This window comes from Monodon monoceros, unplaced genomic scaffold (assembly GCF_005190385.1).
Source record: "Monodon monoceros isolate NGI ecotype Baffin Bay Population unplaced genomic scaffold, NGI_Narwhal_1 Super_Scaffold_16, whole genome shotgun sequence".
NCBI lineage: Eukaryota > Metazoa > Chordata > Mammalia > Artiodactyla > Monodontidae > Monodon > Monodon monoceros.
This window is the reverse complement of record NW_021703772.1, coordinates 78,927,307-78,939,529: the sequence shown is the minus strand read 5'-3', so window position 1 is coordinate 78,939,529 and position 12,223 is coordinate 78,927,307. Positions and strand designations below refer to the sequence as shown.

Sequence of the window (12,223 nt, the reverse complement as noted above, 5' to 3'; positions counted from 1 at the left end):
TTTTCGTAAACCCATCAATACATAACCTTGTTTTTTTTGTTTCTTTGGGGTTTTTTTGGTACGCGGGTCTCTCACTGCTGTGGCCTCTTCCGTTGTGGAGCACAGGCTCCGGACGCGCAGGCTCAGCGGCCATGGCTCACGGGCCCAGCCGCTCCGCGGCATGTGGGATCCTCCCGGACCGGGGCACGAACCCGTGTCCCCTGCATCGGCAGGCGGACTCTCAACCACTGCGCCACCAGGGAAGCCCCATAACCTTGTTTTATGTGTGCTTCTGCTGAAAGGTGCCTTATTTAATATCTGTTGTTGATTCATTAACACTGAACTCATGTCCAACAGCTCTCTAAGTCCTGCCTGAAATAAGTTTATTACCACACGTCTCTTCTGGTAAAGCCCACGGCAGCCTTCTCAAACTTAACCCACACTAGACAGTAGTACTGCAGCTCTCCACCGGGGCCACTTTAAAAGGCAAAATCGCCCCCCAAAAAGCACAGACATGTGAAAAACATGGCACTAAATACCGTGTAAACAACACGTGCCGACAGTGACAGAGCTGAAATAGGAAGCTAGCGTGTCACCTTGTTCCCCCTCAGCTGGGTACATGCCTGTCAGGCGACTTTTGTGAGCTTTCGCGCATGTCTGGGAATGGGGCTTACAGATAAATTTTACAGCGTAGATGAATTTGTAAATACAGACACCAAGAATAATGACAACCGCCTCTGTGTGAGAGGAGCGAGCTCCGTCCCTAAAGAAGCAACTCCCCAGGAGGCGGCCTACCTTGGCGCGTCGTGAAGACCTTGGTGAAGACCGCGTATGACACCTGCCAGGATGCTTTCTTCACCTGCAGAAACTACTACTGGTACAGTGAGGGGCACAGGGCTTGACCACCTTGAGGACAAGGACCGCACTTGTGAAACGACGTCAGTCGAAAGCGGACTCGGAGGAGAAGAAATGGCGGCTCTCACGCATGCGCCCTCGGAAGAACAGAACCAATGAACTGAGACTGATTTCCCATCAATGCCTGATTGACAGGAGATGGGGAGTTACCTGCTGACCAGTGAGCATCCCGTAAGAATCTCTCCCCAGCTTCAGGCCAACTAATTCACTGCTTGGACTCTGATTACTTGCCCATAGATAACAGCCAGCCCTAAACCCTCAACGTACTTGCTATATAAAATGCACTTCCCGAATTGCAATTTCTCTTGGTTATTCCTGTAAAAATTCAGTTTCTGGTGATGTGAGCTTGCCTCAGTTTACCTCTTTATTTAGGATGACATACTGAAATGACAGACCACTTGGGACAACTTGTTAACCAGGATAAATTCCTCTGGCAAACTGGGTGGGCTTACCAGTTGTCTTTCCTTCAAGTCTGACCCTCCTGGCATTTTAGAATCAGAGACAGAGAGGACCCCAGAAAAAGAAGAAAGGCCTTCTCACTGTGGAAAAAAAAAAAAAGGATTGGAGTCATTCATTTAAATATTTTAAGAGTCTAATCTTATACCCCAATGTGATGAAACAGTATAGATCAGTTAAAAGGGTTTAAAGCAGTTTCCCAGGTGTAGTGGTTGATGATATACAACTAACTGCAGGTGTGCACTCCAGTACTCCCTCTCCCAGTGCCCCCACCCCTGCCCACACCCACACCTCCCACACCTCCACCCCACCTCCACCCCCACCCTTGCCAAAAAAATCAAGGGGGAAATTTGAAAACTACAGGAATCTATTAGCTGGTCCAGGCTCCTGGAGGCTAGAAGCTACTGAAAGTCGCATCCCTTAACATAATAAAGCCAGAGCTCAGCCCTCTAAATGGGTGAGAGGTCGAGTCACCTACTGTCTTCTGAGCGAACAGAAGCCACTTCCTCTCCCCCCCCCCGGGGCATGAAAAGTACTGACACATTCTGATATTCCCTCCCAAGATTATGCTGTGAAACAATGAAGCCTGCTTCACTTATACCTCCGTACCTATGGGGAGACCACTTTGGAGGGCATTCTCTTTTATAAGAGATGTTTTTTAACATCAAGCAGTGTCTTCCTTCCCATGTTCCTCCTATTATAGATTAAGGCCTGAAACAAGAGCAAATATAAGGAATACTTTTTAAGTCATCTTACTGTATTTAGTCTGAACCACTGCAAGTTCTCTCCTCTGATTGACAGGAGTGACAGAAATGGCTTCGATTTGCTGCGGGGAGCCAAGCCCTGGGCTGGGAACTTCATCGTATCGTCACAAAATCTTATTGGGTCAGTTATTATTCCCATTTTATAGATGTGGAAACTGAAGGCCCAGAGTCACAAGTCAGTAAGTAGTGTTGCTAAAATTCAATCTTAGACCCATCAAGCTGCAAAACCCATGCTCTCAATCTCTATGCCATTTGACTACCACATAGGCAGTGTTCTTCTGACATAGTGCTACTGTTGCAAGAAGGGGGACCCCTTCCAGGGCCCGAGAGTGGGCTCTTGTCTAACACTCGGAAATGAATTGTCCAAAGAGACACACAAGCTGACAAAGCAAGGGGCTTTATTGGGAAGGGGCACCCGGGTGGAGAGCAGCAGAATAAGGGAAACCAGAAATGCTCTGCCACGTGGCTCGCAGTCTCAGGTTTTATGGTAACTGCCTTAGTTTCTGGCTTATCTCTGGCCAATCACTCTGACTCAGGGTCCTTCCTGGTGGTGCATGCATCACACAGCCAAGATGGATTCCGGCGAGAAGAATTCTGGGAGGTTGGTAGGACATATGGACTGGTGTCTCCTCTCTCCTTTTGACCTTTCCCAAATTATTCTGGGTGGTGGTAGCTTGCTAGTTCCTGTTCCTTACCAGGACCTCCTATTGTAAGATAACTCATGCAAGTGGTTACTATGGTGCCTGACCAGGACAGACGGTTTCAGTCAGTGGTTCCCCTAACACTACCTATAAGTAAGTTATGCTTACTAGCTCTAGCTTAAAAAAAAAGAAAAGAAAAACTTATTCACTTCTGAATATTAGACATTAAAAAAAGAATATGAGTTAATATATGACAAAACACTTATCTTTTATGAGCATGAGTAGTGTATACCTATCAGAAAACACATGCTATAAAGGGATAAGGAGAACCTAAGATTAAATGTTGCAATGAAATTTCAGGGTAGGACAACACCAGCCAGACAGCAGAAGCCTTCCAAATTTCACTAATCGCTAGTCACATTAATCTGGTGGTGGCATATAAGGCGGATTGAGGGCATGGGGGTGGGAAGGGCAGAGCCAGGAAGGCCTGTTAGGAGAATATTGCAACAGCTTAGGTATGAGCTCATTACAGCAGTGTCATTGAGAATGGAAAAGAGGAAACAAATACAAAGGATGATATGGAGATAGAATCCAAAATGCTTGGTGAGGGAAGGAAACTGTGAGGTTTTCAGTCTAAGAGGAACCTTGCCAGGGAGAAAGAAGGGGTGTGAGCTGTCTACTCTGGCTGACATTTTTGATAAACCTTAAACAGTTAGCCCATAAACATCTATCTTCAAGCTGTTCCTCCCAATCTTCATACACATCCCTCGAAAACGCTACCATTTTTACATATTATCTTTTTATTCCCCTCATGAAATCACTTATTTATTTTAAACAAGTTTCTCCAACAACAAAAAGAACCTTTATATTCTATATCCCTCTTCCCACCCACTCCCTAAAAGTCCCTACTTTTTTTTTTTTTTTCTGCTACGCAGGCCTCTCACCGCTGTGGCCTCTCCCGTTGAGGAGCACAGGCTCCGGACACGCAGGCTCAGCGGCCATGGCTCACGGGCCCAGCCGCTCCGCGGCATGTGGGATCTTCCCGGACCAGGGCACGAACCCATGTCCCCCGCACCAGCAGGCGGACCCTCAACCACTGCACCACCAGGGAAGCCCAAAAGTCCCTACTTTTTAAGTTAATCCTCTTATAATATCTGAGTCAGTAAAATATTTGTTAGACTAATTTCCTCTAGCACTAAATTTCATAGATAATCAAAAGGAGGTATATTCTACTCCTATTGCTTTTCTCAGAAATTTGTCAACTGAAGGATGGTCTTACTTACTTTCGCATGCTATATAGTATTTTCTTCTAATTAAATGCTTTACTATCTCAAGCATTAATGGGTAGACAGCTTATAGACATTGAGAATTCTCCAGTGAGCTGCTAAAGCTGACAACAACCAGATACCAGCATGGACAGACCCCATTAATCTTCATAACTATCAAATTAAGTCACAAGAGACTTTTGTCTCACTGGTGAAACCTAGTCAGGAACTAGGCAAATGGAGGGAATTCAGGGAACATGCCCAGGGCCTTCCTGCCAGGGCAGTAACTGGCCAACCTGCTTGAGTTGGTCTTGCCAGAATTTCCTACATTGGAGGAAATGATGCAAGTAAGAAATGAGGACACATCCTGAAGAGATGGTAAGAGATTAGCATTAGTTTTATGATGTTGGTTAGTGGGAAGACTGTATCAAAAGACAGAAAATTCCAATGAACACACATTTATAAGACACTTATTTCAGTATAAAACCCTGTACTAAATTCTGTGGCTAACACAAAAATTGTTCTTATATTTCATAAATATTTATGGAATGCCTACTTTGTGCCAGGCACTCTGTTATAAACAGGGGATAAATACAGTAGAAAAAAGACAAAATTCCTGTCCTCATGGAAACCACTATGTAGTGGGAAAGGAAGACAAGAAACCAAAAAACAAAAAGTACTGTGAAATGCTGTCACAGAGAAGGTGTTATAGCGCATACAACAGGATCCCACACACAGAGCCAGCTGCAAGGATCGGGGGTTGCAGGAATTTTTTGAAGTAAAGCCAAGTGTATTGGTTTCCTAGGGCTGCCATCACAAATTACCACAAAGTTGGTGGCTTAAAACAACAGAAGTTTATTCTCTCACAGTTCTGGAGGCTGGAAGTCTAAGATCAAAGTGTTGACAGGATCACACTCCATCTGAAGACTCCAAGGAAGAATTCTTCCTTGCCTCTTTCAGTTCCTAGTGGCTCCCTGCCATCCTTGGCCTTCCTAGGCTTGTAGCTATATCACTCCACCCTCTGCCTTTGTCATCACATGAACTTACTCCTCGTTTTCTCTGAGTTTCTGCGTCCTCTCCCTTTCTTATAAGGACACGAGTCATCGGGTTAGGGCATCACTCTTAACTAACCACATCTGCAAAGACCCTATTTCCAAATAAAGTCACATTCTGAGGTTCCAGGAAGACACGAATATTGAGGGAATACTATTTAACCCACTAAACCAGACAAGAAATTACAGAGGCCTGGTCTAAGGTTGTGGCCATATAAATGGAAAGAAGAAGAAGGAGCCCAGAACGACTCTGTGTTCTCCAGCATGGATGACATATTGGTGCCAGCTCTGAGATGAGGCATTCCAAGCAGAGGGAGCTTTTCTTGGGGTGTTGGTATTACCAATTCTTAAGATTATAGCTACTATTCTTGAACATCTGTTATGTAACATGTTTTCTAAAACTCACAACAACCCTGCAAAATAGGTATTATTTTCAGGTTACAGCTGAGAACACTGAAGCTAGAGGAGTGAGGAACTTTCTCAGAATCCCTCAGTTTGGAAGAGGTAAAAGATGGGAGAGAAGGGGTGAGTGGAGAATATGGAAGAACGCCCACACGAGTTTCCTAGGCCAGTATTTATACCAGGAAATGATCCTAGAGTAATGAAATCTTGGCAGGATAGTTACATTCCTTAAATTACTATCTTTGGGAAACTCCATACATTGTCGCTAACATGGTTTATGTGGAGAAATTCACAAGGCAAATTTGACGTTTCCTTCCCTTTACACCTTTATATGTGTGAGTCTTCTACTGAGGAATCAAGCAATCTTGTCCCTCAGTTAAAAGTTGTAAAAACTAAGCTATCAAAATTCAGCCATCCCTAAACTTGGCATTCATCTGCCAAACCAAGAGCTGTCCTGCCTTTTCATCCCATCATTGGACTAACCCATCCACAGGCTCTCAGCCTCTGGGAGCTTCTTCTTGCGCTTGTTAAAGAAAATTACTCAAAACACAGAAGTAAGGCAAAAAATAATTTTGTGACCTTTTAATGCCCTGCTGGACAAGCTCTAATAAGCCCACTTGTGGATCATCTCTTTTGAGGAATGTAAGTTCGTTTCACTTAATATCACAGTTGATAAGGGCAATGACATTTTACAACTCTGTAAAATTATAAGTTTAACTTCTTAAAAAAACGATAAAGTGTGATTATTTTTTCTGTCTAGCAGAGAAAATAACCTTCCAAATCAGTTTAATAACACCGACAAGTTTTGTTTCTAATTTAGCAATTTTTACTAACATGCATTTTCCTATTGACTTTTTGTTGTTGTTGTTGTTGTTTTTTGTTTTGCGGTACGCGGGCCTCTCACTGTTGTGGCCTCTCCCGTTGCGGAACACAGGCTCTGGACGCGCAGGCCCAGTGGCCATGGCTCACGGGCCCAGCCACTCCGCGGCATGTGGGATCTTCCCGGACCGGGGTACAAACCCGTGTCCCCTGCATCGGCAGGCGGACTCTCAACCACTGTGCCACCAAGGAAGCCCCCTATTGACTTTTTAATTTCACTTCTTACTTTCTCTTTGAACGAGTTTTGTCGTTCTGCTAGTTTACTCCTTAATAATAATGTAAATAAAACTTTAATTCATGCTTACCGTCTTTTTCTGAGGCTCATGCTGATAATATTGAAATGACTAATATATCCCAGGTAAGAAATGACCCTCCAACCCTACCCCAAGTACTTCTATAGCAAGCACTATTGTAATGGCTTGCCTACCTTCTCTGCCAGACTAGGCAGTAACTTCTAAGGAGTCACTGAACATTTCTGTCTTACGTCCCACTGTTGTCTCCAGAACCCAGAGGATGAGCTCAACAAAAATCCCTGAATGAGTTTCATACTCAAAATGCCTCTCCTTTCTCCCACACTTTCTCCCACTCTTCTTTTTCATCATAAGCTGAAACTCCCACATCTTCTCTTTTAACTTGAGAATGGCTTTCTTAACCATCTGCAACCTCTTTGAAAAGTACCAACTTATTATCTAGTTAAATGATACGTTTTTCTCCCAATGGCAGACACACAACAGGATCTAGGCTGGAACAGGATAGAATTCACATCATCTTCCTGAGCATCAGTAACCTTCAAAAATAAATTTTAATAAAAATCATTCCTACCATTTTGAAAATTAAAATGTCAGTTTTTATTCACGATAGAAATTGGTTACATGACTAGCATATTATAAGGACAGTGCTGTTAAATGAACTCTAAAATGGACAGCAATATGTAAAACACCTGAATTACAGAATCTTCTCAAGCAGAAGATGTTATATTCATACCCATAAACCAATTAGCATTCAGTGTCTATCCAGTCAAGGAATGAGCCTCAGTATTCTGATCCAGCTCTTTGTTGAAAGACTATTTTTTTTAATAGGATTTTTTTTTCATTTATTTATTTATTTATTTTTGGCTGCGTTGGGTCTTCTTTGCTTCGTGCGAGCTTTCTCTAGTTGCGGTGAGCAGGGGCTACTCTTTGTTGCAGTGTGAGGGCTTCTCATTGCGGTGACTTCTCTTGTTGCAGAGCACAGGCTCTAGGCGCGCGGGCTTCAATAGCTGTGGCACATGGGCTCAGTAGTTGTGGTTCGCAGGCTCTAGAGCGCAGGCTCAGTAGTTGTGGCACACGGGCTTAGTTGCTCCGCAGCACGTAGGATCTTCCCGGACCAGGGGTCGAACCTGTGTCCCCGGCATTGGCAGGTGGATTCTTAACCACTGCTCCACCAAGGAAGTCCCTGAAAGACTATTCTATTGGTATTAAATTTGTGGTAATAATGAAAGCCTTGGTAGGTATCAAATATAACTGCCAGTTATCAATTTATTGACTCAGCTTTAAATTCATCCTATATGCCTACTCAGTAAAAACAAATTTGGGCCCTTTATCCTTCCTTTGTAGCTGGCAAGATATTAAGCTTTCTCAGTAGAGGGCGCTGGAGAGGCACTGCAGGAGGAAAGAGCCTTGTTCCTCCTTCAGTGTGTTCAATTAGCAGGCTCCTCAGAATCCAGGTCCCCGGCAGAGGAAGGGTCCCCCATACGCAGCTTCTTCAGCACACGCAGCTTCTCCAGCATTAGGCTCGTGCAGCAGGGGCAGCTGCTCCAGTGTCCAACGCCCAAACCCAAGGCCTCCCCAGCACTGAGCGCCCATAGTACCAAACGGCCAGCGGCACCCGGCCACCAGCAGCTCCCCCCAGAAATCCCCTCAGGCATGTTGTAATGGAGGGTCGCTGGAGAGACACCTTCTACACAGATTCCTCCAGTGCCCTAGAGGATGGATCTCCAGCAAGATTCCCTGGCACAAACCCTATGGCAAAGTCTGGATCTAAGTTCGGGGCTGTAGGGTGGGCGGGGGAGGTTTTCCCTGGGTGCTCTGTCTAAACTACTCCTTATATCTGTTACTCCTATTATCTGGTAGAGTTTTCTCTGTTTCTTATGAGCCAATCCCTCATTATTCCAATCCCATCATAGTTAATAATTCTTTATATTAAAGTTTCCCTGTTCAAATTACTGTGTGCCTTCTCTCTCCCGACTGGACCCAGACTGAGACAAACCCCTAGAAGCAAAGTGAAAGTCAAACACCTTTTTAAAGATACCTTATTGGACACTTCATATAAAGAGAATTTTCCCACGCAAAAAGTTTAGTCATACAGAAATGAAATAACATATTTAAAGAAATAGAAATCATTTACATATTTGGGATTTAGGTAGCTAAGAAAAATGAAAGCATATAGATATGCTTTATCTACTTTTATCTACTTTATCTAGCATATATCTACTGATATAAACAGTTCAAATCATCGTAACCATGTTTGTTTACTTTGAGATGAGCAAGATGTATCATTTTATTATCCTGGGAGGGTCTCTGCAGTGTCCCCGGTACTTAAAATTGGCTTAATGCTAAGTTAAATGCAGGTCAGTCACAGACAACCAAATGACTTACAAGCTCTGGCTACCCTTCAGTAAAGAATTTTCAAATCCTTCTGTCATCTTTAAGGAAACATTTCTCAATTGTTTAAGTAGAATTGTGAGAGACTACAAAAGGGAGAAGCACCGTTCGGTAATCAGAGCCATGGGCAAGTTACATTACATCACTAGGCACCAGGTTCCTCATGTGTGAAAGGGGGATAAAGATAGCACCTACCTCACAGGGCTGCTGTCAGGATTGAATGAGTAAAGATATGTAATGCACTTAAAATTATGCCTAGCAAGTAAGTGTTTGCTATTATTCTTATCATCCATGATCTTATTCCTGAAATGCTATTAATTTTACAATACAATTATAAAATAGACACTATACTCCCTTCATAATTCCAACAGGAGAACCAACATTTTATGTAAGCACTTAGGCTAAGTAAGCAGCAGTAAAAATGTTCTGTATATCCAGTAGCCTTATACTAATATGGGATTTGGTCAGGTAATGACTACCTGCATCAGAAATACCATATAAGTAGCTTCTCAAGTGAGTTTTGCTAGGATTCTAATTCTATTTGGAGTAAACGCAAATTTTGTAAATGTTAAGAAAATGCCAATGGCATAATAATCATCCAAACTTCTTATATGTTAGAATGAAGGCTACCTCTTTTTTCTAAGAATTTGGGGTTGCAGAAAAAGTGAAGTTTCTTTAAATTTAGTTTTATAATTTTTGAAGTTTTATACCTTAGATATTATCTTTGGGTTTAACTCCTGCTGATGGGCAGGTACATAACTTCAGACAAGTGTTTTCACCTATTCAAATCCTAGTTTCTTCCCCTATAACATGAGGATGGAAATGCCTGTGATGAAAGATGTTCACAAGAATTAAATGAGATAGGGAATTCCCTGGCATCCAGTGGTTAGGACTCCACACTTCCACGGCAGGGGGCCCAGGTTTGATCCCTGGTTGGGAAACTAAGATCCTGCAAGCTGTGCAGTGCAGCCAAAAAAAAAAAAAAAAGAATTAAATGAGATAATGTCTGTAAAGCTGGGATCACTCATGACATCACCACTGCTCAGTAAGGGAAGGCAGCAGCCATTCTTATTACTACTGCTGAGGATTTTATTACCTAACTTTCTGCCTTATTAATTTCATGACCTCTTTTTTAAACAAGTACGTGTCAGAAGAAGATCCTATAATGTCAATGTGCGTATGATAAAAATTAACCAGAACCTGAAGGTACCTTGAACTTAGTTGCTTACATGCCAGCTTAATATTTCTTTTCTCTCTATTTTCCTTTCCTTCCAAAATAAATGTCTCCTTTCTAAGCTCGAAGTGAAGAGCATGTGAATATTTCTCAATGAGCTCTTTTACCTGTTTTTCATTGTTTGGCTGAGAACCACCTTGAGCATTCCTTATACAAAGTGTGGTAATTTCACCATCCACTGTCTCTTGACATAGAGCATGAAATTTTTTCAGTGTGCTTTCATAAAATCCGCTCGTCTTTTTCAGGTAAAGGAAAATATCTGTGTCGAGAACAAGCCTTTCTCCTCTTCTCATAGTCTCAGGTGTTGAGGACCTGGGTGGCTTTAAAGAGTGACTACTTTTCCATGTACTCCCTCTGGGGCTCTGTCTATTCCTGTCTTTTTCTAAAAGAGAACTTGCTTTTAATAGCAAAGACTCTTTGAGCTTCTTGATAGCCAGAAATGATCCTTGAACGGAGATTCTTCCATTGGCTTCCAAAGGACTGAAGCATAAAGCTGGGATTTCCCTTTTCAGGTCCATTACCAGACTTCTCAGACCAATTTGACTCCGAAAAACAGAAAGATCAAGGACAGCATTTACAGAGCTGAAGACCTAAAATTAAACAGAGAAATTAAAACAGCACCACCTAGTGGAGCAGACTACATAAACACATTATTTTTCTGCCACTTTCTTGGTCTCCCCTGCAGTAGCCCCTAAACCAAGCCTCAACTGCCTAGCACAGCTGGCTTCTTACGTCATAGCTGCCCATCAGACGGATGCCACAACCCTATCAAGGCCACAGTGTTGGATTTGGGATTCACATTTCTCACTGGATTACCCTAAACAGAGGTGGTCAAATATTTTTTCAGAGGCAGAATGCTTTTTTGAAACAAAGTCTTAAGCAGAACCCAGAGGAGTACACTGTTCTGGTTCTGCTCTGGATAGGGGTCCCCGTAGAGAGCCCTCCAAGTTAGAAGTTCCTCAGATGGCTGCACAGAACCCTAGGTTTCTTACAGAATAAAGTTTTAAACCAATGCTTTGAATTTTACTTTTTCCTCTTACTTCCACCTTTACTGTGTCTTCAAAGCTCCATTTTAATGTTCATCCTAATTGTTTTTTCCCCCACAAAAGAAGTCTTTAGGTAGATGCCTGACATCATCCATGACAGCATAAAAGCTCACTGTCACTTTAAAAGCATTAAGAGGGTCATAGAGAAACATAAAAATGACCAGGCAATAACGAAAAAATTTCAAGACACAGGTTTGACCTTTAACACTGACTCAGGTTAACAGGAGTTTGCACTTTCTTTTCTAGAAGTCATGGGATGAGGGTGCTTTGTGCCTCCTATGTAGAGGAGATACTCTGCAGAAGAAATGGGATCCAGATAATCAGCATTACACTTACCTTTTCACTAAAATGGGAGACGGTGAGTTGAGCGGGTCTGACCATCTCTGCTAGATAGTGTTTCTTTTTTCTGATGACATTCTCTGCAACTAAGTGGAAAAAGGGCCACCAGAAGTGTTTGTGGCAAAATACACTAGTAATTATTTTAATTAATGATAATAAAGATGTTCAATTCTTTTAAAATACCTAAGATTTTTTCTGTGTTTCCTCTAAATTCAGCATTTACATAGTTTTTCCTTCTACTTTAACACATTAAAATTTATACATATATATGTATACATACATACGTAAAACACTTGCATGTTTTGTATGTTATATATAATACATAACAAACACCTAAAAGTAAATCCCCCACCACTCTGTTAATTATGGTCATGAGGAGACTTCACCCTCCTGAATCCAGGATATCACACTGTCCTGGTTTGTTTTCCTCTAATTCACTGGCTGACCTGCTCAGTCTCCTTCGCTAATTATCCCCATTCTATCTCCCCATTCTCTAGGCTTTGGCATGCCCCCTCCCACCCCCCTGCCCCACCGCCTCAGGCCTCACACCTCTTCGCTAACCTTACACCCACCCCCTGGGTGATGTCAACAATTTCCACAGCTTTAGAC

The 12,223-nt window shown here is 42.6% G+C and overlaps 1 protein-coding gene across 3 annotated transcripts in view; it reads right to left on the bottom strand.

Annotated features, from left to right (window-relative positions):
• RBM43 (RNA binding motif protein 43) overlaps positions 1–11,704 on the bottom strand; it is a 576,605-nt gene extending 564,901 nt beyond the window's left edge. For 2 of the 3 annotated variants that reach the window (XM_029225076.1, XM_029225077.1), the window contains exons 1-3: positions 10,337–10,496; positions 1,347–1,433; positions 775–971 (exon numbers count right to left, since the gene is read on the bottom strand). In XM_029225076.1, the coding sequence (XP_029080909.1) occupies positions 775–971; positions 1,347–1,382 (233 nt within the window). In that variant the 5' untranslated portion in view covers positions 1,383–1,433; positions 10,337–10,496. Of the gene's footprint in view, positions 1–774; positions 972–1,346; positions 1,434–10,336; positions 10,820–11,611 lie in introns of those variants that run through there. The other variant, XM_029225075.1, reaches the window with a different exon arrangement.
• Between the last annotated feature and the right edge of the window lie 519 nt (positions 11,705–12,223).